Here is a 25,980-nt window from a genome sequence, read left to right on the forward strand (position 1 = left end):
ATAGTTTCTCGGTCTTTAATAGTATCTCGTCGGTGCCAATACTAAAAGACAATTAATTAATTACTTATTAAAAGCACCTTTAATACTTTTACTACTCCAAACAAGTAATTAATTATTGTCTTTCAGTAATAAATTGACTAATATTATATTGGATTCCTGTAAAGACAATTAACTTTCTTTATTAAAATATTATTGATATATGACTAACTCGTCTTATTTATATTATAAACTTTCAAGTTTAGTCCTTCAAAGACCACTTTAATTGTAATGTAAAAAATAAAGATCGACGTTGATTTTGTAATTCGCAACAAGTTATAATAAAATACGATCGCTGATTGAGTCATTTAATTTTTATTTAAATTTAAAATTATTCTGACTAAACTTTTTCGCGAATACCGTTATGTATGTAATATTCAAGGCCTTCAATGGAATAGTAACGAGTAACGACCAATCAGATTGACTATCACGTTCTTTCCAATCTCCCTCCGAGCAACCTTTCCTAAAAACACATCTTGCATTCCCATCGATTACTTTCTTACTTCATGACAATGTCGTAAACGCATGCGCATCGAGGTGACGCGCACCGAGCGCGGTGCGCTTTCGGAGTTCGGTGGCCTCGTCAATGTTCGGGGTGTTTTCGGGCAGTTTCGCAAGACGCGTCGTCGGACGACGGTAAGTACAGTCTGTCGTCGATTGACGTCACTCGTCTCCTCTTTTGCTCCGAGATCATTTGAAATATGAGCGCCGGTGACAGAAGCCGCGCTGTCGCGTTGTGTCGTCGTCGTCGCTGTGTCAGCATAAAGTGCACAATCGTGTGAGGAAGACGAACAAGAAGAAGGACGAAGAGAAGGCGGAGAGGAAACGGATAAAACGTCGCAGCGCGGCGTCGCGAAAAGGTCAGCCCCTATCGAGCGCCTCGAGAGTAGTCGAGAGGAGGCGACGTCGCCTCTCGCGGCCGATCACACGTCCAATATAATTCGCGAAAGGGGGGAAAAGAGGCATCCCCGCGCACGTCGCGTCCGTCTATCTATCCTTTCGTCTTTCTACCGACTTCCCTTCCTCGAGCACGTCCTTGAACGTCGACGCCGGTTCCCCATGGGATCTCCTCGCGCTTCTCCCCGTCGCGCCGCGCTCCAATGTCTATTATTTATCTACTGACACACAGCATGGTATCAGTCGCGGTACCTCCTATCGTTATCGCACTGAGATGCTGATACACTCCGATCTTAAGCTTCGCCTCTTTAACATCGGGAATCGCGAAGAGACTGCGTAAACACGTATGACGTATGTACATATATATCCATCTACCGAATTTAGCGCTGAATACAGCGGCGGTCTCGCCGACGATGGAATTTTTTTGACCGAGCGTGAATAACGGCCTCGTGCCTACGAATAATTTACGGGTATCACGACGATTGAAAAATGAGTTAAGCGAATCTTTTTCGACTGTCATCGTTTCTGTCCGTCTTTTTTTTTTTTTTGCCCTCTTCTTTTTTCTCCTGTTTGTTACGAAAGCACAATTGACCTTCACGTGATGGAGCAAGTTTTTATTATACGCGCGTGTTTCATGATGATTTCTGCGTCTTTTGAAAATCACCGTGTTTATTAAAGTTCACGGCTCACAGAAGTAAGTTGACACCAGCGCAGCGGGGTACAAGTCGAACCAGCTGAGCGCCGAGCGACAGCTGGAAAATCGCATGACAGCCTCCGAGTTTGGATTTTTCCTATGATGAAATGCTGCTCGACGGTGCGAAAGAGAGAACGGTCTCCCAGGAGAGCGTGAGACTTAGTCACGCGTCTTAAAGACCATTCGTTGACGTTCGCGATTACTAATGCAGCGGTACATTCCTCCACGAACGCACACCGCTGTTCCACTTTACGTTCCTTCTTTCCTCTGTTTCGCCTTCCTCCTTCGGTTGTTCAACCCCGCCCGCTGTCAGCCGGCAGTCCGTACTCGTGTCTCTCATTGCTCCGGAATGAGTTGCTTCGATCCGCTAATTAACAGGGTTTCGAGTCAGGATGAACGAATCTCTTTCACGCAACCGAACGTCTCTCGCTAATGTATAATGCTGTAATGATTATCGTAGTGATTAACAGCGATAACATGGGGATCGTTAGAAAAATGGCTCCGTTGACGAATCATCCCGAATCTGCTTCAAAATAAGAGCAGTGTCTTTACGTATCACTCTCGTGCGCACATTTCATATGTAAAAGGGATGATTTTACTGCGGTGTTAAAAAATTTAGGTAGATATGGAGCTAAAAATAATTTTGTTGGACCATCAAAAGAATGATGTAGGACACTCAAGCATGGTGATCGATATTGCAAAATTTTTGCATATTTCAGCAATCAGTTTGAATGTCCTACATAATTATTCCGATAGTCCAACACAATTATTTTCAGATCTGTATTTACATCTACATTTTTTAGATGCTTGAGCAAAACCGTTGATTTTAATAATGGATTATTTAAATTATTTTCAGATTTGTATTTAGCTAAATTTTTAGATATTTCAGCAAAAAAAAAAAGCATTCCTTTTCGTGTAAGTTTAGACATGTTTTAGACGATTGCTGAATATACGAGTGTACGAGTATATATAATTTATGGCTAAATAGGCTGGCTAATATCTGGCTTTCCTTTATTTTTTCAATAAAAAACTTTTCTCTTAAAATAAAAAATATTAATCGATAATTTGTTCTCAAAGTTCGTTATCCCACCGAATAAAATACATGCATCGAGAATCTTGAGTGCATCGCACCGAGGGATTCGATCGGGTCGCTACGTCGCGTCGGATTAAACGAGAGTTTCATAGTCGATCGCTTCGCGCCTCGGAAAACTCGTGGAGCGGAGAATGTCGGTCATGTTGGTGATATTTTTGGAACGATCACAGTGTTTTTACGATCTATTGAAGTTACGATGCAATCGCCGCCGCGGGTTTCCGATTTTCGATCATCTCATTATCTCTACGATCGCAATGCGATAAGCTTTAGTTATATCTAATCTTACGTTGATAAACATTCGCCGGACAATGATCATTTTAATGACGATGACCGATGTTATCTCTCTTGTTTTTTATATGCAACTTATTCACGATATATTTGCAGCGAGACAAAGTGCAATGTTTAGTAAGCAAACGTATTCATAGTGTTACATGCTTAACATTTGCTTACTTTATAGTAATTATAGTATATTTAGTGTATGTACGAAAGAACGGTTTTATGGAAGTATCTGGAAATTTAACTTGGTGTAAATCTAAAAATTTGTTGGACATATCTAAACTTACACGGAAAGAATGATTTTGCTGAAGTATTATTATTTGAAGTAGTATTATCTGAAAGTTTAACTAAATACAAATCTGAAAATAATTTTTTTGAATCATCAAAATAATTATGTAGCAGGTTCAAGCATGACGATAACACTGCAAAAGATTTAGACATTCTAGCAATCAATTTGAGCTTCCTCATCTAATTATTTTTATGATCCTATAAAATTCTTTTTAAATTTGTGTCTAGTTAAATTTTTAGATACTTTAGTAAAATCCTTCTTTCCGTATTTAATATTTACAAATATATTCATTCGATTCTTGGACACATTAGGAAAGATTCATCTAATTGGAGAATTAATTAATTAGATATCCGGGATCGCAGCGATGTTCAAGACGACCACCTGTAAGATGTTGGTCCAGGTGTCGGCCGTACTGCCAGATGACAGGCCAATAACTGCCATTAGTGTTGTGGAAGACTTAGACAAGTGTCCACCCAACTTCACAGTGGTATGCGCATTAATTCACTTTATTTATTATTGCTTGTCGCGATGATCAGAGATGATTGGTATATATCTCGTTAAGGTATCGAGAACTTACGATCAGGACACCGACGCTGATCTATGGAGGGAGAGTGGACTGTTCATCAAGAAGAAGGGTAGATATATCTGCTTCTCGAAGACTGAGGGCCAGCCGAATTGCGTGGTCGAGGATATCATGGTGATTAACGAGCGAGACACTCCGCCGGAAGGATACAGCATAATCTCCTACACCGTGGATTCGAGTAAGCCTTTCTGTTCGACAGCAATGCCTGCTGTCTGTAGATAAAAAAGATATGCAAATTTTTACAAATAAATCGCTATAAATGTTGCAGGGCAGAAGGCGTGGCGGAAAAAACAGGTGTGCTACAAAATTAGAAATAAGGACCTGTGTACGAAAGCGGTCACAGATATAATAATATGCAGTAGGGCAACTCCAAACCACAAGGTTTACTCCAAACTGGCTCCTGTTGGATTTTCCGCTGCTGGGTATGTCAACTTTTTAAACTTTTAATTAGATCAGCTTTAAGTTGCTTCGTGAATTTTGTATTTGTATTTTTGTAACAACTCGATAGAAAGTAAACGCAATAACAAATTGCCGTAATTTATTATACACATATATAAATATAGATAAACACGAAACTTGTCTGTTGGAAACATACATGGAATATAAAAAGTTAATGCAATATTTTTATCGTGATGTATATTGTTTCTTATATTTTTTCTTTCAGTACTATAAATGGTGTTCATGTGTGCTACAAGACCGTAGATATCACAAATGCGAATTTGGATTCGCAATCGTACGTTAATATAGAGTAAGTTTCGACACAAGTTTCAAGCCAAGTATTGATTTCGTGCTATAAATATACGTATTTTATGATACTTTCAGCTTACTGCAAAGTCCTTCTCCAAATCCGTCGAATGGAATCTTTCACAGGCCAGCCCCTGAGAGACCCCCGAAACCAAAGTTCTCACCAAAACCACCGGCCAATGGGCTTTATCCGCAAGTCGGCAGCACTAAGGATGACGAACTCGGCGATCGAGATTATGAGATTTTAAGTCCTAATGCGAGGATCAGGCCAACGAGGCCCGCCCCACAACCGCCTATGTCCACCGTCACATCAACACCCATTTACGGTACACTTCCGGGATCGTCCGATCTCGACGGGGTTCCGTTCGCGCTTAATTCTCGTCTTATTACTAATCATAGTTCTGCCAGTGTGAGTATAATAATTTGAAACTTGTATAAAAATTAAAGTTACACAATTAAGACATTTATTTTTACAACTTAATCATATGTTTTTTTTCTCGATAGAACAAACTTCCTGTTATCAAAGTATGGACACAGAAGGACTTAGATAGAGAGGTACGTGTATTTTTTTTAATTTTTTAAAATAACTGATAATTGAGACAAATAACTGATATAATGTTTTGTTGCAGTTCTTCTACGATTTTCGTGCGGAAAGAGAAACTTGAAAGATGACAGCTTGCCAAAACTAATTCAAGTCCTTGAGCGTTTTTCCGCAGTACTTGTACGCGTTCGTATCCGATATAATGCTAACCAACAAGCGTAAATGGAGTGCCTGAACGAGTGATTTGTACTAACTCGCGAGAGAATGAAGCCTGCATGACGCTTAAAGTGGGGATTGTGTAATGTTTAAGAAGGAATAAGATAAAAAAACTTATCAATGTACGCGTTTCTTCTTCCACGCCCCATATTTACATTTTGATACTGGTGATAACGTTGTCATATTTTTATAGACTTGCGTTATTTTTTGATAGAGAGTAGAGATTATATATGTAAAATATGTGTACACATAATGCGAGATTTTCTGCGCATCTTAATATCGCATATCTACGCTTCCAAACACGCGAATAAACGCATAATACTGTTGAAACTAGCATCACATTCTCGCCGCACATTTAGTGGTTAACGCGATAATTCAAATGCGTGGTGAGATTGCATGCCATAAAAAGTCATTTAATTTTGTTGTTCCTTTTATCCTTTTTTTTAAATATATTTTTTACTCAGAGATTTGAATGTTTATTATATAATTTTCTTTTAAAGTGCTGCTTTTCTTTCTTTACCTGCAATGAAGTATTATTACACTTTTTTTTTTCTATATATACTTTATCATCTGTAATTCTGTTTGAAAGTATATACGGTTGTGTATAGGACGTATTGAAAAAAACGTAATTTTAATATTGACGGAACACAATGTTTGCTCCTAATCTTCTACTCGAGTTCTCTGTTCTATTCATAAATTTATACGTTACATAAATTTCCGTTTAATTGCACACGTGTACGTGAATGTAATATAAGATAGAAACTTGTATGTTAAACAATAATTTAATAAAAGATTGATGGTTGAGAACTACCAATGCGTATTATTAATTAAGGTAATGAAAGATAATAAAGAGTTCTTTCGATAACGTTTTATAAATTAGAATATACCAAAAATCGAGACGAGTTACATTTTTTTTACATACGTATCATATAAAGGCTAATAAATAATTTCACAGCAGGAATAGTTAGATCAACATTTTATAAACAATTTTTTCCGAGAAGGGATTAAATAAATTAATCACTGAAAGTGCAACTTCGAAATCTAGCGACTCATGTATCTTATAACATATGAAAAATAACGTATGTGTATATAATATGTTTGTTAATTACTCACACATTAGCATCGTAACGTAACTAAAGAAACAAGGTTGTTTTTTTTCTGTTCATCATTAATTCCCTGTTTCTCGGTCAATACTGTATAAAATTTCATTTGCACTTTAAAAGTGAGAGTCATTCGCTGTGTACGAACACAACGACTATAAAATGTTTTAATTTAATTAATCGTCAGCGAATTGAAAGATCAAAATCTTTTGTAGTTCGCCTTTATCGGCGAGTTATCGGCCGACACGGCGGAACGAAAAATATTTTTGGCCGGCAGAAAATTGGCCAATCGTCAGACGAATGGTCCAGTCCAGTGCCTGACGTGCGTCGTATTGCCGGCTACAGTCTGTACTCCGTGCCTCTCCAGTACCGCCGTAGCTTTGATCCTGCTCTTGTACTTTACGTCTTTCGGCTTTAGCATGCTCTTGTGATTGCTTAGCAATCTTGAGGGTGTGAGGATCGACTTGTTGCTGAGGCCGGTCGCCTCTAGGAAGTGATCATATCCGCTGCTTCCGATTTCACCGTTGCCATTACCGATACCATTGCCGATAGCAGGAACATTGTTGTTATCTTTGGCAATGCTGTTCTCGTTCTGACCAGCGTTGTTAAATCCCACGTAACCAAGTCTCTCAGATCCGTCACCTTCAGGCCGATCGGGATCGTCCGACAAATCGCACTCATCTAGATTGAACTCCTCAAAGTTCTGTCGGATATCGAATTCCTGCAATGAAAGGAAAAATTGTTTTTTTTTTTTTATAGAATTATTTATTACAATTTTCTAAAAACATTTAATACATTACATTTAAGAGATCTTACATGTTCAAGTTCGGTGTGACGGTCCTTCGGACGATTTCTGTCCTTTGTCTGTTCCTCGGGGTCGCCGATCTTGAACTCTTCGAAATGCCGAACGATGTTCGTCACTCTGGCCGCGCTCTTTCCTTGATCCTCCTTTTGTCTTACTTGGAAAGACGAGCGCACGTGGTTGAATCTATTCTTCCAGAATCCACTGTCTTTCGTTTCTCTCGCCGAACTTCTGGCCGAACCTTTCGCTTCGTCCATATTCAGATTCCTTGCCGCCTTTGACGATGAAGAGGATAGCAGTCCCAGAATGCCTTTTTTTGCAGGATCCGCGCCTCCCGGGTCCTGCTGCCTTTTTTCATCAATCAGGAACGATGGACTAGGAATTTTCTTCAGGATTAGTGTGTTGTTGCGAAACTGTGGCTTCGGCGGTAACGCCGGTGGCGTTCTGGGCGGCGTCGGCGATGTCGTTATCTCCGGTAACGATTCTATATCTTCGTAATCCAGATTCTTGGCGATAGTTAATCCTCTTGCAGACATCTGCAGGCAGGTCTTCTCCTCGATTCTCTCCATTTTTAAAGGAGGACTACTCTGTTGGGATTTCGTTGGAATCTTCCTCGTTTCTTCGACGTCGACTTTGGGCTCGATGATGACTAGTGGGATCGCCTTGGACTCCTTGGAACCATCGTCGTCCGGATCCTTTTGGACGATCCTCATGCCAAACTCGTCTTCGGATATATTCGCATCGTTCTCCGCGGTTTCTTCCTCCCTTGATGAATCCTTGTTATCCGTGACGGACTCCTCGGAATTTTTCCTTTCTATCTCGGAACCCACTGACTCGATATCAGACAATCTGGCTGGCTGAAAACGTACGATTCTGCCACGATGTTTAAACCTACGCGGCACTGAAAGCACCAAGTTCTCCTCTTCTTCCATATCCTGCAGCAGGATCTGATTCACGCACTCCAATACGGAGTTATGATTACTATTTGGTCGGTAGGTGCTGTGTCTGAATACATCGTCGTTTAGTCGATCTTCATCCGGATCACTATACCAATTTCCGCTGGTGTCCTCCACCGTCAATTCAGGCGTCTCGATCTTTACCTCGCTGTGAAAAAGAAATCGAAAGGACCGTCTTTAGGGAACACACAGAAGAATGTAATGGAAGAGGAAAGTAAAATTAATTATCTAATAAAAATTTTGATGGAGAAAAGAATCACTTGTAACGTACGTATTGTTATTATTGCTATAATCGTCTTTTGTCCTCAATTGCTCCGTCCGCTGAAGATTTTTCTCGTTCACCTCGTTGCAGGCGTTAATATAAATCGGTTCTTCTGTATCTCTCTTTTGACTGCTTATCAGAATGTTAGTCTGTTCCTCATCCTCTGACACAAAGTTACAGTCCATCCCGTCGTCCTTGCTCTCCGTTCTCGCGATACCCATCATTTCAATTATGTTGGAACTTTTCGACGACGTCTTCTGACCCTTTGTCCTTCTTTTCATCGACACCATCGTCGTTCCACCCTTTTCCGTTAGATCCTCCTCATCTAGGATCATCGTCGTCTCGTTTTCGCTGTCAGTCACCGTTGTCGGCGTGCACCTGCTCGAGCATTTGTTCAAGGTTGAACCAGGTGACACGTCATCCGTACTCTCACCCTCGCAAAAGCCTTCCGTGCTAAGCAACGAAGGGCTGCCCTCCGTCGTCGTCGTGACGATGGATGCGTCCGTGTTCTCACTGCTGGTCAGACTGGCCTTTGAGATATCGCTACCGGCGAAACTATTCGTTTTCCTCACGCTGTTCCGGTCCAGTTCGTCCAGAATACTAGACGATGCCGGGTTCAGCCGTGTGATTATCTCGCATTTTAGACTTGCGATCTCTTTGCCAATACCGCTCTCCTGCAGCGTTTCTCTCTGAAAGAGATTAAGCGAATAAGTTTAAATTTAGAAAATACAGAACGTGAATAGTGTAGACATTCACTCCTATATTATCTTCTTTTTTTTAAATAAATTTTGTTTATAAATTAAAACACGGAAAGGATGGATTTGTTGAAATATCTAAAAATTTAGCTAGATCTGAAAATAATTTTATCGGACCATCGAAATAATTATAAGACGCTCACAAAAACTGGCTGCTAGAATATCAAAACTTTTTGCAACATTGCTATCGTGCTTGAGATTTCTACATAATTATTTTGCTGGTACAACAACGTTATTTTCAGATCTGTATATAATTAAATTTTCAAGATGCTTCAGCAAAATCGTTTTTTCCATGAAGCTGCTGATCGTAGATAGGCTTATATGCTAATTATTACATGGTTTTCTCAAATTACTTGCAAATTGCCAAAGTCCTTCTGCAGATTCTTATCGACATTGGTGTTGACCTCGACATCGACGGCCAGTGTGGTTCGATCGCGCTTGCTCTTTATATAGTTTTTAGTATACCGCCTGAGCAACGCGATCTCCAATTGCTGGTTTCTGATAACATTGTCTTTTTCGCAGAGCATCTGCCTGATAGATTTCTGCTCCTGCTTAAGGCGCGCTTCCAGAAACAGCAGTGCCCGCAGTATCCTCGAGAGCTGTTGATCTCGCAAAATCTTCTCAGACTCATGATCGGCGGTACGGTGATCCAGCTCCTTCACCAGCTCTCGGCATTTCTTCGTGGCGGTCTTCAGGGCGTCCTGGGTTCGCGCCAGTTCCTGCTTCAGCGTCCGGACCTCGGTTTCCATCTGGAAAAAAAAAAAAAAAAAAATTTCAACAAATAAATCTCCAGCTCTCGCTGAAATATTTCAGGAGTTGCCCGAAAAAAATATTTGTCCTCATGTTAAAGATTATTCTTACGAGATCGAATCTTAATGACAATCCGATCAGTCTGAAATCCGATCTTTTCTTCGCGAAAATATTAGATCACGAATAGAACACTTACATTTTTTACGGGCATAAATTAAATATTAAGAAATTAAATTTTTATCCGATTAAAACAGAATAATAGATTCTTTTATAGAATCTCTTTTATACATTCTCTCTATCATCTAAATTCCTATACCCTCTCAAGATGAACGACTCGCGTTGCGCACAATGCGGATCGTGACGAGATAGATATTCATCGTGCATGCGAGAGTACGACGTACAGATCGAAGGAATGAATAACGCCAACGTCTGAAGAAAATCGAGGAACAATGCCGGTCGGTCTTCGGCCTTACTTCGGCACGCACGAAAGAAGGAGAGTTTCGACTGAGCTGAACTGACTCGAGAAAAAGAGACGTCCACGTAAGCTCGTTCAGATGCAGGGGGGATTCGAGACCGGACCGGCTCTAGGACCGGAAGGACCTGACCCAGCCACCAGAAAACCGGTAAGTTACGGCCCGGTACGGTGCGATAGAATGATCGGCGACGGCCGACCTCCATTGTTAGATAAACAATTTCCAACTTGACGCATTGACTGACCAAGGATAAGCGGAGCATTTGCATTTTGGGTCATACACGATGACGTGCAGTGAGTCCCATTATTACCACAGCGTCAGTTAATGAGATTCTTTTGCGAGCTTGGCAATGATTTGAATGACGATTCAATCGAAGGGCAGAGATGAATTAGGTGTGTCTCTCGAGAACGCGAATAATTGAGAACTTTACGTAGGTATATTTAATTTATTTTTGAAAATAAATTTCTTTCTCTAAAAATTGGTAACTTTGGATTACAAATTTACAGAGCAGAAAAATCGAGAAAATCTATATTGTAAAAGCAATATGTATATAAAACTACATAAATAATATGTGTGTTAAAAAAGAAATTATTATTTCTAGAAGTACATAAAATTGTGCGTGTTTAACAAAAAGTTAGTTACTTTGTCTCTCGAATTGTGTAAATATATCCTAGTATAAAAATGGATTATATATAACAATAATGCATTACATAATTTTTACGTAGGTGCACAAGTTTGTTTGTCGTATATAATATTATTATTAAAAATTTAATTTAAGTTTCATGCTCGCCGTCATTCTTCGATTTCAATTGTGCGAGAGAAAATCTCCGAGGATTTACGAACCCAGATTTCCGTTTCCGCATACGGCAAACTCGCCTTGCCAGAAAAGGAAACCGCGAAGCGGCACTTTCCGCTAGTCAATTTAACGCCGTTCTCGTGCGGACGAGCGATCTAACGGCGATGCAGGCTAAAGTGCAAGCCGCAATTACGCGTGGTTTATTCGCTGAATGCAATCTCTCCTGCCCGCCTTTCCCGTTTTACGGGCGTTACGAATACGATATACTATGACTGGGAAGTAACGAAGAGTCCCTCGGCAGATAACTCGCCGGTGTTCAGCGTCTCTTAAACCGATAAGCCGTGGTCGCAGCTAATTAAATCGCGAGATGCTAATCGCACCAGAGAACGAGACCGTGTCTCCGCCAATTAACGAGTGAGCGAACGTGTTTTTTTTTTCTTCCTTTAGACGCGACTAAATCGCGTCGTGTGGGGTCCTTGACGCAAGCCATTTGAATATTTTGCGGATCTTCAGCTTCTTTCCGTTGCCACTTTCCGTTTCAGCAATATGTTCGTCCATAAACAATTTTTTTCTCCTTTCTACAAGGTATGTATTTTATCGAGATAAAGAAAGAGTTTCTACGAAAATAATTAATTTTCGGTATGAATATTTTTATGATTCTGAGAATTTTCAGGAAACGATTATTATTCTTCGTGCATATCGAGAGTCCTGTGTTCTTCGTGCGACGCTGAGAGGCGAAATAATCACGTGAACCTGAAATACCTGCACTCGCCGAAGGAGAACGCTAACGGGAGGGACTGCTAACGCGGAGGATCCTTCCGTGAAATTCCTTTAAGAAGCTCGCACGGACCAGCCGATTACAAGGTTACCGAGTCATCGGGACGGAGGTTTCTCAGACCGTTGGCGCTGCCCATAAATTATACGCCTCTAGATTTGAAAGAGAGACGAACTAGTTACTGGAAGAATCCCGCGAAACGATCCAATTTTACACGCGAACGCGAAGTAAAAGTGAAACAAACAGCATAGAGGAGGATAATTACTTCTTTTATATGAAAGTTCCATGGTTTCTTCAGGCATTCATTATAAACGATATAAATTTCGGGCAAGTTTGGACAACTTTGTCGCATCATTGAAAAAAATGTCCGATAATAGCTATGAAATATTGAGCGACGAATTCAATTCGCAGTAAAAACATTTTCTGAATATGAAGAAATTTCGGTCAGATCTGATTAGGCTCAACTAAAATTATAATAGATTCATCAGAAAATTTTGATTTGTCCATTTTCAACCAGACAATTACAATTAATGCAATCATACTGTTTCCAGTGTGATTAATATAATCAAAATCATTTTGTTTCTCTAAATATCTAGCAATTATTACCAAATTCATTATGTTATTATGTTTAGCAACACTAATATTAAATAAAAATAAATACCAGTGCGATTAATATAATCAAAATAATTTTGTTTCTCTAAATATTTAGCAAATATTACCAAATGGTTGATTATATGATTATGTTTAGCAACACTAATACTAAATAAAAATAAATAATTTCTAAATATTAAAAAAAAAAGTAAAATTATTTTTGGGTATATCAACCAAACATTGATTGAAATTATTTCACTCAACAATTTTTGGTAGCTATTACTAGATTGTATTATCAATATATCCAATAATGTTGTTTTTCAAATGTTTCAAAAGAACGTGAACTTATGGTGAGATTTCTTAATATAATTTGTGATAAGATTTACTTATTGTAATTGATATCATTTTAAACATTAAATGTTTTGATCCCTGAAGTATTTTGGATCTCTGAAAAATAAAGCTTATCTTACTTGTGATAAGATTCATGTACTTTAGTCACATTGACAGATTAAAAATTCAACAACGAAATCACCTTTTTCAAACTTAACACAATATAGTTTTGTACATTATAGCTTCACATGAATTCTCTAAAGAAGTTTCCAATTTCTTTTTACATATTCACTTTACAAACCAAACCAACTTTTCAAACTCTTTATTCTTCCACAATCGAGAGTCTGATCTCAGGATCTCTTTATAAAATTGCTTGTGTCTCTGCGAGAGAATTGTCGACGTCGGTCAATAATCCCTCGCGACAGCACGGAAATAACGTGCGATAATGACTGTGAAAAGTCACGCTAGCGCGAGAAAGCGTCGTGGATGTACCCGGCACGTCTCCGGCAGGAAGGCAAGTGTAGCCCGACACGAAACGAGCCGTCTTTTCGTCTTTCAAAGTCATGACAACTGTGACAGGCAGCCTTGGCCTTCGGCTCGTCCTCTTCGCGCCTACAATCGCGTTTAACAGTTCACGCGAGTTCACGCGCGTTCACGCAGCCGACTTCACGCTGTCGGAACTCACGCGCGCGCGCCGAAAAGTGTGCTGCGCGACTTTCTCCGTTCGCCGGCCAACGGTTTTTCGGTCCACAGTTGGAGGTGCACGATTGGAGGTCAAGCGAGTCGGCTTCGAGACAGATCGGGGGTACAGTTATCCGCCTTTGTATTCGCTGCGATCAAGGTGAGATTCGCCGCCTCGATCTCGGCCATTGATCGGTCCTGAAGTGACCTGAAGTCACCGCGTGAAGTGGAGCCGAGTCGAGCCCCCGCCAGTCGAGATCGGTAATTATAGATACCCCACGCGATGAACGCGATACTTTTAATGCTCGAAGTAAGTGATTAACCGACTGGTATACTAGATATTGTTAAATTTCTACGAGGCTGTCTACGATAAGTCTAAGTTTTAAATCGCGAGAAACGTAAAAAACCGACCAGTCATAATGTTGAATTATGCGAGAGAATTAACCGACTATACGAGTGGTTAATTTCTTACGGCTTAAAAACTTAAAGGTAATGGCTTACTGGTGGAAAGAGCCTGTAAGAGCAGGAGCACGGATTCTTGCATAACGTACGAGGCGTAAGAAAAAGGCTTAAGAAAAAAATCAACCAATCACGAGTCTTTTATTTCACGGAAAGGAAGAAAATGAAGGGCTCTGCTTCATTTTCTTAATGCATTACGCATTACGCGTTACGTAAAGGCTCTACGCTACCTGGGATCCTAGGGGATCCCGGTAAGGAGAATCCTGATGTATATCGCGCGAGATATCGCGACGCATCCCCCCGATGACCGCGACAAGAGCGGTTCGCCCGGTGACGTCACACTTCACGGTGTCACGCCGGGTTCCGCTGGCCGATGAATGGAGAATGCACTTTCTCCAACACGTTACATACCGCCGACTGCATTTGTTGCGCCGCTGCAACAGCTGCGGACGACGGAACGTACTCGTATTGTTTTGCTCGCGGAACAACCGGCACCATATGCGTTCCCTCCCGCTCTCGCGCGTTCACGTGCGTGCGTGAATGCGTGCGTGCGAAACGTACAAAGGCGGCCAGGTGTCGCGGGCCGACGGGCCGCGAGTTCCCGTCAACGGCGTCCGGCGGCGTCCGACGAAGTAATCACGGCGTAATATCGAACGGATTCCCTGCGAGGAATTCTCGTCCCTGGATAATCTCCTCTCGGCGAGCCGAGAGCTCCTTTCCAACTGGTTTGAATCCGTATTTTCAAGAAAGCGCGTGTGCGACCAACATTTTCGCAGCCCGTCGATGCTTATGAAGAAAAGAAAAAAAAGAAAAAAAAAAAACAATTTTGCTGAAATATCTAAAATCTCTATGGTGTCGCTGAGAAAAATGTCTTGTTGGATTAATCGGAATTCTGGTTGAAAAAAATCGACGAATTGGAACTTTTTTAATTAAAGCTACTAGAATTCCAGTTGGTGTAAACGAAGTAATTAAAAGAATTTTCTGATTGATAATGAGCAAACCGAAGGATTCTTATCACATCAATCAGAATTCGGATTATCTCTCGGCTGAAATTATAAGTAGATAGAACCAGAAAACTCTGGCTTGTCCACTTTCCAGTGTATGAATTCGCGACGGCAGGGGAGGGAGAGTAAGCTTTTCTACAGGTGAGCCTGTTATTGGATCGAGAGAGATCCAGAGCCGAAACGCTCGTTTTGGAGATACTTCGATCCTGATTTTCTTTCTTGCCGTTCACTCGGGACGTTAGCCTTCGCGAAGTCGGTTACCATCGAGCTTTTACCTTCGCGAATCCTTCCTCGCTGGTCTCTGCGCTATCTCAGAACGATCCCGATGCATCTGTACGAACGCGTGGAGGATTTTACGTAGCTTCTGATGACGTGCACCGCAACGGCGCGGCCGAATTCTACCTGACCGCGCGTTTCCCGCAGCATTCCGTGCGTTCCCGCGGTCTTCTCGGTCGCTCCTCGGGATTGGATGTGTGTCTCGATGGTCCCGACTAGCTCATCGAGATGTTATACGAGTTCGCTTGTATAGCTTTGCATCTCGGATAAGCGATATACATGCACATACACGTATATATACACAGATAAAGAAGAAGAAATTGGAGAACTTGAAGACACTCGCGCCGCGACGACGACGCTCTTTGGTGCCGCGAAGAAGAGAGAGAGAGAGAGAGAGAGAGAGAGAGAAAGAGAGAGAGAGAGAGAGACTTGACGAAGTGTCGAGAAATACCAACGACACGAGCTTAGGCCACGGACTGACTCCGACTGGTTGGTGAATACTCGGTTCGCTGTTGAGTCGCCAGCGAACCAGGTGGAAGGGAGAACGTTGCCATCCAGGAACGGATTTTCAATGGTTGGAACTTGATTTCTTCGCGACGCCGTCGTATAACTGGCTATAATTGTTATTCGGTAACAAAAAGGCTTATTCGTCATTATCGAGAAGTGTAACTCTTCCTGTAGATTAAAAATCTGGGTATCCTCTAATCGTCCTCTCTGAACTTTCATACGATAAGATTCTACATGATAAATTTTACATAAGACGTATAAGAATAAAATTCTAAGAAGGAAAAGAGGAGAGAGACAGACAGAGAGAGAGAGAGAGAGAGAGAGAGAGAGAGAGAGAGAGACGCAGAAGATTAATTACGAGATTAAAAATTGTTTTTTTTATTAATAAATTTAAAAGTAATATTTGAATCGCGTAAACGAAATGATAAATACTATCGTTATAACATAACCGATGCAAAAGTGACAAGTTACTACGAATTATTTGACATCGCTGCGCGAACATTTTCTTTTTACGTTGCACACTTGCGAAATAATCCACTTCTACACCGTTGGCTGAAGTATTAATCGACAAGTTCAGCCCTGCATCAAGACGGCAGGCAGGGAAGAAGGAAGAAAGTAAGGAAAGTAGGGACGAAAGGAAGAAAGAGACACAAAGTCTACCTTCACGTAGACGGAATTGTATGCGTGCACGTATACGTGCGTGCATTTATGCGGACGGTCGGTCCATCGTGCCCAGATGGAAACAGGTAGGACCACCGTTGGTACCGCCATATGTAATGCGAACGTGAGCCCTACGGAACGTGTCCCTTTTCTCAGACGAAACGCGAAACGCTCCGTCCGATTCCAATCAGCTGACTTCGATCTGACTCTTCGTTGTCCTTCGAAAGTGTATTCCTCACCGGCGTTTCGAAAAGTATCGCCAGGAATGCCGTTTCTTCAAGAGATATACTTTTGACGTAACTTTATTTAACCAACGCCATTCCTTTTCTTAATTAAGTAAACGTAACATAGATAAACAGATGGAATTGCTTGTGAATTTTAGTCAGCTGGCTTCGATTTAACTCTTCGTATCCTTCGAAAATATGTTCACTGATGTCTCGAAAAATATTGTCTGCAGGAATTATTATATCTCGATTTTTAAACGATATACCTTTGACGTAATTTCATTAACGTCATTCCTCTTCTTGTTAATTGATTACCCAAGGCCAATATGTGACAATTACGTTCAAAATTAAAGTTAAATAAACGTTAGAAATTGTGTAATAAACGTACAACTGAGAATTAACATTTAAAAGTTGATACGTTTCTTTTAAACTATTTAATACGTAATAATGTTTGTAACATTTATTAAACATTTTTTTGTACTAATTTAAAATACCAAACAATTCGACGGTTAAATAGACGTGCAAAGTCAGTAAAGTCTTAAAGTTAAAGCCTATTTAATGTTTTTATAACGGAATAAGCAACATTTTGGCTACACGTTTTTTAAACGTAAATTGTCTGCTTGGATAAGAATTTATTATAGATAAAAGAAATGATAGTGTACTGGAATACTGTATGTATTTTCGTGAATTAGAATTAGGAATTTTTTGCAATAACGTGGATTCAGATACGGTGAACGCTAAAGTCACGTTAAGCTTTTCTTAATTAGTTGTTAAGCAGACGATAATCTTAACGTTCGCCGTATCTGGATAAATAGTATTGCAAAAACATCCTAATGCCATCTCTACTTACAATATGCGAGCTATCGTTATCGTGGGAATGCTATCGATACTAGGCAGTCGTTCTTGATCTTGTCACGGTAATGCGCAAACGCGCGCAGAATGGCACGAGAATGGCGATTGTCCTAGAAAACGAGATTCTACAGGTCGGCGCCTGGACAGAGCGATATTGTGCAATAGCCGTTTAACGACTTCGCCGAGGCGAGCCTTCTTGCTCTCGCTCGCTTTTTACGGAAAACCACCATCGATAATTCGCATTCGACAGCTCACGCGCAGTGAGCCTCAGTAGTCGTTAATCGGAAGTCCGCATTGCCGGGTAGAAAATAGAAGGGAATGTGCAAGATCAGCGAGAGTTTGTACGCAAAAGGAAGGGAGTCTGCAATTTATTTTCGCGGATATCTAGTATTGTATATCCTTCGGATTTCGTTATCTTTGCTGCATTTAACGTCGCTCGCTCGTAGCTTTGATTCTTCTCGCACTTTCCGGCGCTGCGAAACGTTTGCGGTTTTCTTACAAAAAAACACGATGAAATTAATTCCCACCTTCTCCGATAACGCCGTATTGATTTATTAGCTTGGTTAAAGACTTATTTTATCTGTTTACTTGTACGACCGGTGTTCATTATAGAAGCGTAAAATCGATGAGTCAAACCTTTCTAATATAAGATGACTTTAATAAATTGCGTTACAGACGATTCATTAATCAATCCAAGATTTACTTATTCTCATTTTATTTTTCATATTAGCACTTGTCTTAAAGCAAGACGATAAAGCTTCGTAAAAAATGAAATATGAAAGTTTTATCGTGTCCACAACAAAGATAAAAAAAAGTTTTATCATTGTTTTAACGGAGCTTAAAGTGCTTTGAATCAACTTGATTTTTCTGAGAATCTACAGCTGTTTGTCGAGATCGACAGCGAAGGCGAACGTAAACTTAGTTCACGTCCGTCTGAATTTTTCGTCGAAGATACGTATATTGATATATGAAATGGATGATCGCAGAGAACCGTTCGCTTAATTCGATATCAAATCAAATTTGGTCGCGTTACTCCGTGACTCCAATTAAAATCAAAGCCGGACGCGACGAGGAACGATGGGGATCGTCGACGCCAAAGACGTTCACTGTCAATGATATCCGGGTCGCACGCGAAGTATTGGCTTAAATGTTGCACTGACGAATTCTCTTTGTCGTCACGACTGCAAGATAACGATAACGGGACAAAGGTGAGCACCTGGATCTCGCGATCGATCGATCGCGCCCGTATGTGTTTTGCAAAGCCAGAACAAAGTTTGCGATGGGCGTATCTTTGGTATCGGTATACATTTTTAATACGAAATATTATACGTTAACAATAAGTACATCTTTGATATACTGTAAACTCTGAGAGAAAAATATACTAAATTTTAATATATATTTATTTCGAATAGTACCAGTCGAATATTTACTAAATGTAAACATATATTTATTTGGACTTTTTTTTACAAGAGCTATTAATTTGATTTACCTATTATTATATTTTATTTAACAAATATTTATTTTCCGTAAATAAATGTTATATTAGTACTCATTCAAACAATTATCTATCACAATTTAGTACATTTTTCTTTCAGTGTACGAGCTAAACAGCGATATGAACGAATGAAGTACGAATAAATTTGCATACAAACAAGCTAAATTGAAAGAAGAACGTTATTCTTTCAGACTTTTTCTTTTCAGCCTAAATAATACACTGCGCAATTATAAAAATTGTTACATTTTATGGTAATACATAAAATAATTAAATATAATTTGCAAGAGTTTATAATTGCGCAGAAAGAAATATAATAGAACTAAAAATAATTTGTTGGATCATCAAAAGTAAATTATATAAGAAGCTCAAGCATGCGAGCGATGCTGTAAACAATCTTGACATTCTAATGATTAGTTTGAGAGTCTCATATAATTATTTTATAATCCAACAAAATTATATATATATATGTTCAAATCTGTATCTATACCTACATTTTGAGAAATTTCAGCAAGATCGTTCTTTCCGTATGATATTCCACGTGCATCGACTTAATTACGCAATATATGATGTCGCGGAATGATATCGCGGACGATTGCAAAATTATGATTTCGAGATGCCGTGATTTTCTCCTGAAAAACCAGCTTTTCACAGAAAAATACGGAAGGTGGGTATTATCGTTGCGATGTAACGCGCAAATGTCTATTGTTTCGCGATAAACACTAGGCAAATTATCCGAGTAATCAGGTATTGTGTTATTGCCGGCGTTAATAAATACTTGCTGCCGCCGCAAAATTCCGGTTTTACACGAATACGAGCGTCCTGCCGGATGATTACGTCATTTCTTATCACGGGTAGCTCAGTAGTGGTTTATTCTTATCGTTGGTTTCTCCTGCACGGGGAAGACTTGGGCAAAATCAAGTGCTTCTCCCGAGAATCCTGAATCGGAACACGAATATTCATCTCTCAAATTTTTAACAACTCCTTCACGCTCTTTTTTGGAAAAAAAAAAAAAAAAAAAAATTTAACAAGTCCTTCAAACTCTTTGCTAAATCATAAAGAGTCCTCCAGAAATGTCAAGTGTGTGATTTCAATAAGAATGAAGATTAAATAAAATTTCAGATTATATATTTAGGAATTGAATCTTGTGTTAAAAACAAAAATCCTAAGAGATAATATTTTTGTCCTTTATTTAACAGCTTGATCGGCAATAAAAACGCGCTGACGAAACGCGGCGGGATAAATCGATTTTACCGTTTTCCAACGAATAATCGAGTAAATGCTGGTTTCCGTGGTCGGCATGCCGGCGATGGGATTTTTGCACGTTGCTTAATTACTTATTACCTTCGTTAGTTCTCTCGCAGTGGATCGTAAACGAAGTTTACGCGCGCGATGCAAGCGTAAATACTCACGACCTATAGCGGATAAGAATCTAATACCGACACGATGCCGTCCACAAGTAGTAAACGATCGATACCGGAAAAAAAAAAACAAAAAAAAAAAACCATAAAGTGCTTTCGGTGCCATTTCATTTATCTCTGTTATTATTATGCACAGGCGTCATTTACGTTATTCCCGATATTGCACGCACCACGATACTTTCAGGAAGATTGAATAAATTAAAAAGAAACAACGATTATCTAAATCAAGTACCTTGAACTAAATTCAATGATCGACGCGTTGAGTTCAATCGAATATTACGTCGCAACGTTTGAGGATGCGGGTGCACACGTACGTGCGATTTCCATCTGCGTGACCCACGTAAGAGGCAGGTGCGCAATAAAGATACCGCAACTTCATCGTGCGGGTCTTCTCACGTCATTCCCGCGACAGCCACGACACGTCGACTTGTCGATCGACTCGTCTCTCATCCCCTCAAATGTATTTCCGCGAAAGTCGATGGGTTACAGAGTATTTTGTTAAAAGAGATTGCGCTGTTACGTGAGGGGGATATTACAAAGTTTTACGTCTCTTTTTATATATATATATATAAGAAGATTTTTATACAAAAGGTTTTCCGATGTCTAATCAAATTAGCATTTCGATGTGGAATGGCGGGAGAAAATGGAGAACCGCTGGCCACGTTCGGTTTGCCTTTTAAGCCTTCGTTGCCACGTCTATCACGCCGAATGACATATGGTAACCGAGAGTACAGATACGTATGTAGGAGGATCGATATAACGCAAAGATAAGACCAGTATGTCACGACTTGTTAATAGCTAACCGTCTCTCCCTTCCTCTTCCTAAAACGCATCAACTGTAAAGTCCGAAAGACAAGAATTATTATACCGACAGTAATGTTTTTATGATTGCGATCCACTACACGTTTGGATAATATAGATACTGGAGGAATCGAATTAAAAAAAAAAAAAATCACGTTTTTTTTTTTTATACTTCCACGAAAGTCTTACTTAGCTTGACATTTAGAATGTCGCAGACAGCTCGATATTTCCTGGACGTTTCTACCTGCATGATATATATTTCTGCGACGGATGACAAACTCTTCCTCGAGGAAAACCGTCTCTCAAATCCGGCGAACGGTTCTTGGCGTGTACATAAGAAAACAATTTCTGAGAATACGACATGGCAGTAAAACGACGGTGGCAGTGCAACTTATATAAACACGACGAAGTTGGCTACCAACATAATGATTATGTCGTTGTTATCTTATCAGTGGAAATTCTTCATTTAAAGCCAAGCTACTAAAGTAGAGCACTCATTTTGTATGCAGATCCCTCATCGCGGATCAGTTATCCGATAAAAAAAGCAGTCATCGTTGCACATTTTCGTAAAGTTATCGTTTTTGAAGCCCGTTCTTCCGTAAATAATTTCTACGTTAAAAGATGGAATTGCGAAAAGTAAGAATGGCTGCTTTACAAAGCCTTACACTGAAGGGTGATCTATTACAGCGATCATTGAAGAAGCTATTTTCAGCCTAACGTCGATATCAAGGATTCACTAGTCAGCATTATAACGTCGAGAGCTGGCGATATCGAGACAAAATTCAGCAGTTTTTACAGATCGATAATCCGCTCACGATTGCACGATTCGACGATTCGACGCTCTACAGTCAATAGTCAAAGTGTATGAGAACTTTCGCCCCGTATCAGTCGAAGGGAGAAAACTGATTGCATATATTTTTGTCGCGCATCGTAAAGCTCTATCGTTTGCATTCCGTTCTAATTAATACTCTCCTCTTATGGCTCTTATCGCCGATTGCATTCGTGATTGTATTTGAAAGTGAACTTTCGCATAGTAAACTTAATCGCGAAGAAATAAACAGAGAGGAGAATTCGTGTTGCGACGATTGAACTATCTGCGTACAACAAGAATAGTTTTGCTAAAGTATTTAAAAAAAATTTGGCTATATAGCTACAGATCTGAAAATAATTTTGATAATCTGACAAAATTATTTTCACTAAATCATTTTATCCGGGATTCCAATTTTCTATATAATCGGCGCGGAGTACTTTTTTTTTTTTTGATATTTCAGCAAAATCATTCTTCCCCTGCGTATATTTCTATTTATTCAACGAAATTTATTTCCCTCGTAAAGAAAATTACGGATCGATCTATAAAAAAAAATTGCATTTCAAAAGAGAAATTAAATAAATCCCTTCCCTTCCCCGGTGAAATTATTAAAACCATCGAAAGAATGTCTTGCTACATCTTCGCACACTTCATCGCTATTCTACTCCACTCGAGAATTGCATGTCTGACGGTCTAATAATGAGTAGCACGAACCCCTGTGCGGTCCCTTCATCCTTTGATCGTTCATCCTGTTTCCTCTCCTCGCCTTTCTTGCTCGCAATCGCGATCGCGATCGATAGAGATAGCACGCGAGATGCGCGACACGGATAACAAACACGCGGCGGGGCATGCGATATCACATTTGAAAAGTGAGCACACGTGTCTAATGTGTAATGGGCCCTGCATGAGTTGCCTTCGGGGTGCCAGCCGTCTTCTTGTTCCTTTCCCAATGTTTCTTCTTGTTCACGACAACCTCCTGCTGCAACCACTCGTCGGTGGCTTCCCAGCGTGCGTTATTACGATTATATTACTGCGGACCGGCTACTCGATTCACCCGCTCGTAAAGCCCGCACGTGATAGAAATTCACGGTACTCAATCCTTATGTCAGTCCTTAAGTCGGTCCTTTAAGCCTTCCTGTACGGAAGGCCTTAATTATTGAAGAAAATCAGATCAAAATTCCGAAAATACTTTCTCATATACATTTATTTGTTCTTATCTATTTTTCTTAGACGTTTCGTACTTTTTATACTTACTTACTTATAACTTATTTCTTTCTTATATTCTTATACTTGTTTCTTTCCATCTTGTTTATATTTTCACATATACGTTTCCATATCTTAAATGTCAGTAAGTATTATTGTAATTAACTTTCCTCCAGCAATATGAATTTTAATTCTTCCGTCCAGAGCAATTTTTGAGAAACAGAGCACAATCTTTTACTGTTCCAGATTATATAAAAATTCTGATATATACTTTCCAAAGCTTAAACGAATTATAAAAGTCAGATTGTGTTTTACTTATCTTTTACTGATTTAAATTTAACTATCCAAATTCGCAATTAAATTATCGACGGTGTCTTTAAAAATTTCAGTTGCCAGCAGAGGATTTATATAATTGAAATTAATATTTATAATAAAAGTAATGAAATAAAATGAATATTACAATGAAGATAATATATATTTTCTAGAGAGTTTTAAACGTATAGGCATACTTAAACATATTGATTTATCGAATAAAGAATCGATTTCGTTTTATGAGTCAGCAGACGTATGAATAAACTCGCTGCATATCAACGGACGCAATTATGTCAATAACGATTGCTAAGGAATATTGTTCCAATCTGCGACGGAAGTTAAGCGATGTCTTGGTCATTGTTCCATTACTTCTTCTTCTTCTTCTCGTTTCTTATTTTTCTTCCTCTCGATGCCCATGTCCCTTCCTTTCCTTTCCTTTATGAGTTTCGCTGCGTAACAGGTTTGCACTGATGTTGCGAATGTTATTACGAGAGATCATGCATGCGTACATTACTATCATTCATGGCAGCAGACTTCCTGGTGCCACCCGTCGTAAACGACTTCTTTTTCAAGCTCTAGAAACGCGTTTTATTCGAGCAAAATGCGAGCGATGACTAAAGAGAAAATATCAAGAACGACGAATAGGCAACCTAGTAGCAGAATATAAAAATTATCAATGGTAATTTCTCTATTTCAAAGCAGACAAGAAAAGATTAAATTGTCAGATCTTTAATGACTGTATTTAGAAAAAAAAAATCTTTAATGACTGTATTAAAGAAAAAGCTCGATGCCTCTATGTTTCATATTTTAACACCGATATATGATGAAATGTAAAATTAAAATTCTAAACGTATGTGTGCGAAATTGTCGTCAGTGCGAAATCGCACTGTATTAAAATTTATTATTATATTATAAATTCTCTTTTGGATCTCTTTCTGAAGCATCATAATTCGAGATCGCGAAAGGTGCATATATATCTCAACGGGTCGAACATCTTTCGGAGTCACATTATCCTTGCAGCTCTTGGAGAGGATTGAAATCGCGAGTTACGATAACTCGTGCTTCTTTCTCCGCTTGCGAGGTCTCCTCTCTATTGTACTCAGCGAGACAATGGACAGATATTATACGAGAGGGAAGAGCCGCAGCAGAAGTGCCGACTCTCGGATGAGTGGGGAAGAGGAAGAGGAAATCTCAAGAAGATTTCACGGTCTAGGCCGTGGCAGCCTCCGGCTGTTCATTAGATCGAGCGTGTGTGATAGCTGGCTATCGATTGTTACGCTCGGCATCGCGTAAAAGCGCGCGGCATTCGCGGGGGAGGATGATTCGCGCGTATATCGCAATCGATCGTGCATCTTCGCGATTCGGGGATGCTGACGGAAGGACCGAGACGTCGAAGTGGCGATAGAGATTCATTGGGACGCGATAGAGTGCGAGGTAACGCGGGACAGGCGATGCATGATCTGCTGAAAGTGTACAATATGGCTCGACATGAATAAGGGGCTTTGTATGTCGTGTGAAATATACTGGGAGACCTGTAACAATAGGCCTTAATTTAATCGATAAATTCCGCGGCCAATTTGGAGAATTCTCAATTATTTCTTGACTCTTCAGTGCGCAGTCCGTGGTAACGTGGAGTCTTTAGAGTCACCGATATTTTGATTATATCGATTCTGATAGATACATTTAAGTCTGTAAAAAATAAGCAAATACAATCTGACTTCTGTGATCTGTAAAAACTCGAGCTGTCGAAGCTTGAAAAATAGAGGTCTTTTGAAAAGCAGAGTATCTTTCTTATTGATCTGAATTACATAAAAATGTAAAAAAAAAAATCTGATATGTTTGTCAAAAGTATAATCTTGTATATCGGAATAAGGAAAAAAAGAAAAGTAAAACTGGAAAGTGCTACCGGGAAGAAAGAATTGCCATTATTTTTATGTTAATAAAACGGTGTGCTGACTTCACAATCCATGTGGATCTGTGAAGTTCGCATGATATTCTATTAATAATAAATAAAATAATGACAAATCCCAGTAGAATTTTAGATTTCCTTGTAAAAATAGAAAAAGCGTTCCGGCATTTATTATACTAAAAAACCAAAATTGTAAAAGTAGCAGCCATTATTCCGCCTCGGCAGCAAAACGGAGACTTCAACGTCCGGAGAAATTTCACTCAATGCGCAATTACGCGGGCGAAAAATCATGCGAGCCGAAGAGGGCGAAACGTCGTTATTTCTCGGGTAATTACGGCGTGACGAAAAATTCCCGAAAATTACATACATCCCCAGCGATTAAACAACACTGATTTCACCGATTGCGACCCCC

The 25,980-nt window shown here is 39.7% G+C and overlaps 2 protein-coding genes across 6 annotated transcripts in view; one reads left to right on the top strand and one right to left on the bottom strand.

The window, feature by feature from the left end:
- Positions 1-489: 489 nt before the first annotated feature.
- LOC108746956 (multivesicular body subunit 12B) lies at positions 490-5,829 on the top strand. 3 transcript variants are annotated; one of them, XM_018484105.1, is made up of 8 exons: positions 490-672; positions 3,632-3,772; positions 3,848-4,046; positions 4,137-4,290; positions 4,533-4,616; positions 4,691-5,021; positions 5,117-5,167; positions 5,242-5,829. In XM_018484105.1, the coding sequence occupies exons 1-8, from the start codon at positions 562-564 to the stop codon at positions 5,275-5,277; spliced, it is 1,107 nt and encodes a 368-aa protein (XP_018339607.1). In that variant the 5' UTR covers positions 490-561; the 3' UTR covers positions 5,278-5,829. The 3 variants fall into 3 exon arrangements, with proteins under 3 accessions (XP_018339607.1, XP_018339608.1, XP_018339609.1); XM_018484106.1 differs by having other exon boundaries at positions 599-896; XM_018484107.1 differs by lacking the exon at positions 490-672 and adding an exon at positions 905-1,277.
- A 538-nt stretch (positions 5,830-6,367) lies between these two features.
- The window catches only part of LOC108747031, a 49,109-nt gene continuing 29,496 nt past the window's right edge, over positions 6,368-25,980 (bottom strand). For 2 of the 3 annotated variants that reach the window (XM_018484252.1, XM_018484251.1), the window contains exons 2-5: positions 9,598-9,993; positions 8,499-9,178; positions 7,286-8,375; positions 6,368-7,190 (exon numbers count right to left, since the gene is read on the bottom strand). In XM_018484252.1, coding sequence (XP_018339754.1) covers positions 6,762-7,190; positions 7,286-8,375; positions 8,499-9,178; positions 9,598-9,993 — 2,595 coding nt within the window. In that variant the 3' untranslated portion in view covers positions 6,368-6,761. Of the gene's footprint in view, positions 7,191-7,285; positions 8,376-8,498; positions 9,179-9,597; positions 9,994-15,378; positions 15,851-25,980 lie in introns of those variants that run through there. The other variant, XM_018484253.1, reaches the window with a different exon arrangement.

This window comes from Trachymyrmex septentrionalis, unplaced genomic scaffold, assembly GCF_001594115.1.
Source record: "Trachymyrmex septentrionalis isolate Tsep2-gDNA-1 unplaced genomic scaffold, Tsep1.0 scaffold19, whole genome shotgun sequence".
NCBI lineage: Eukaryota > Metazoa > Arthropoda > Insecta > Hymenoptera > Formicidae > Trachymyrmex > Trachymyrmex septentrionalis.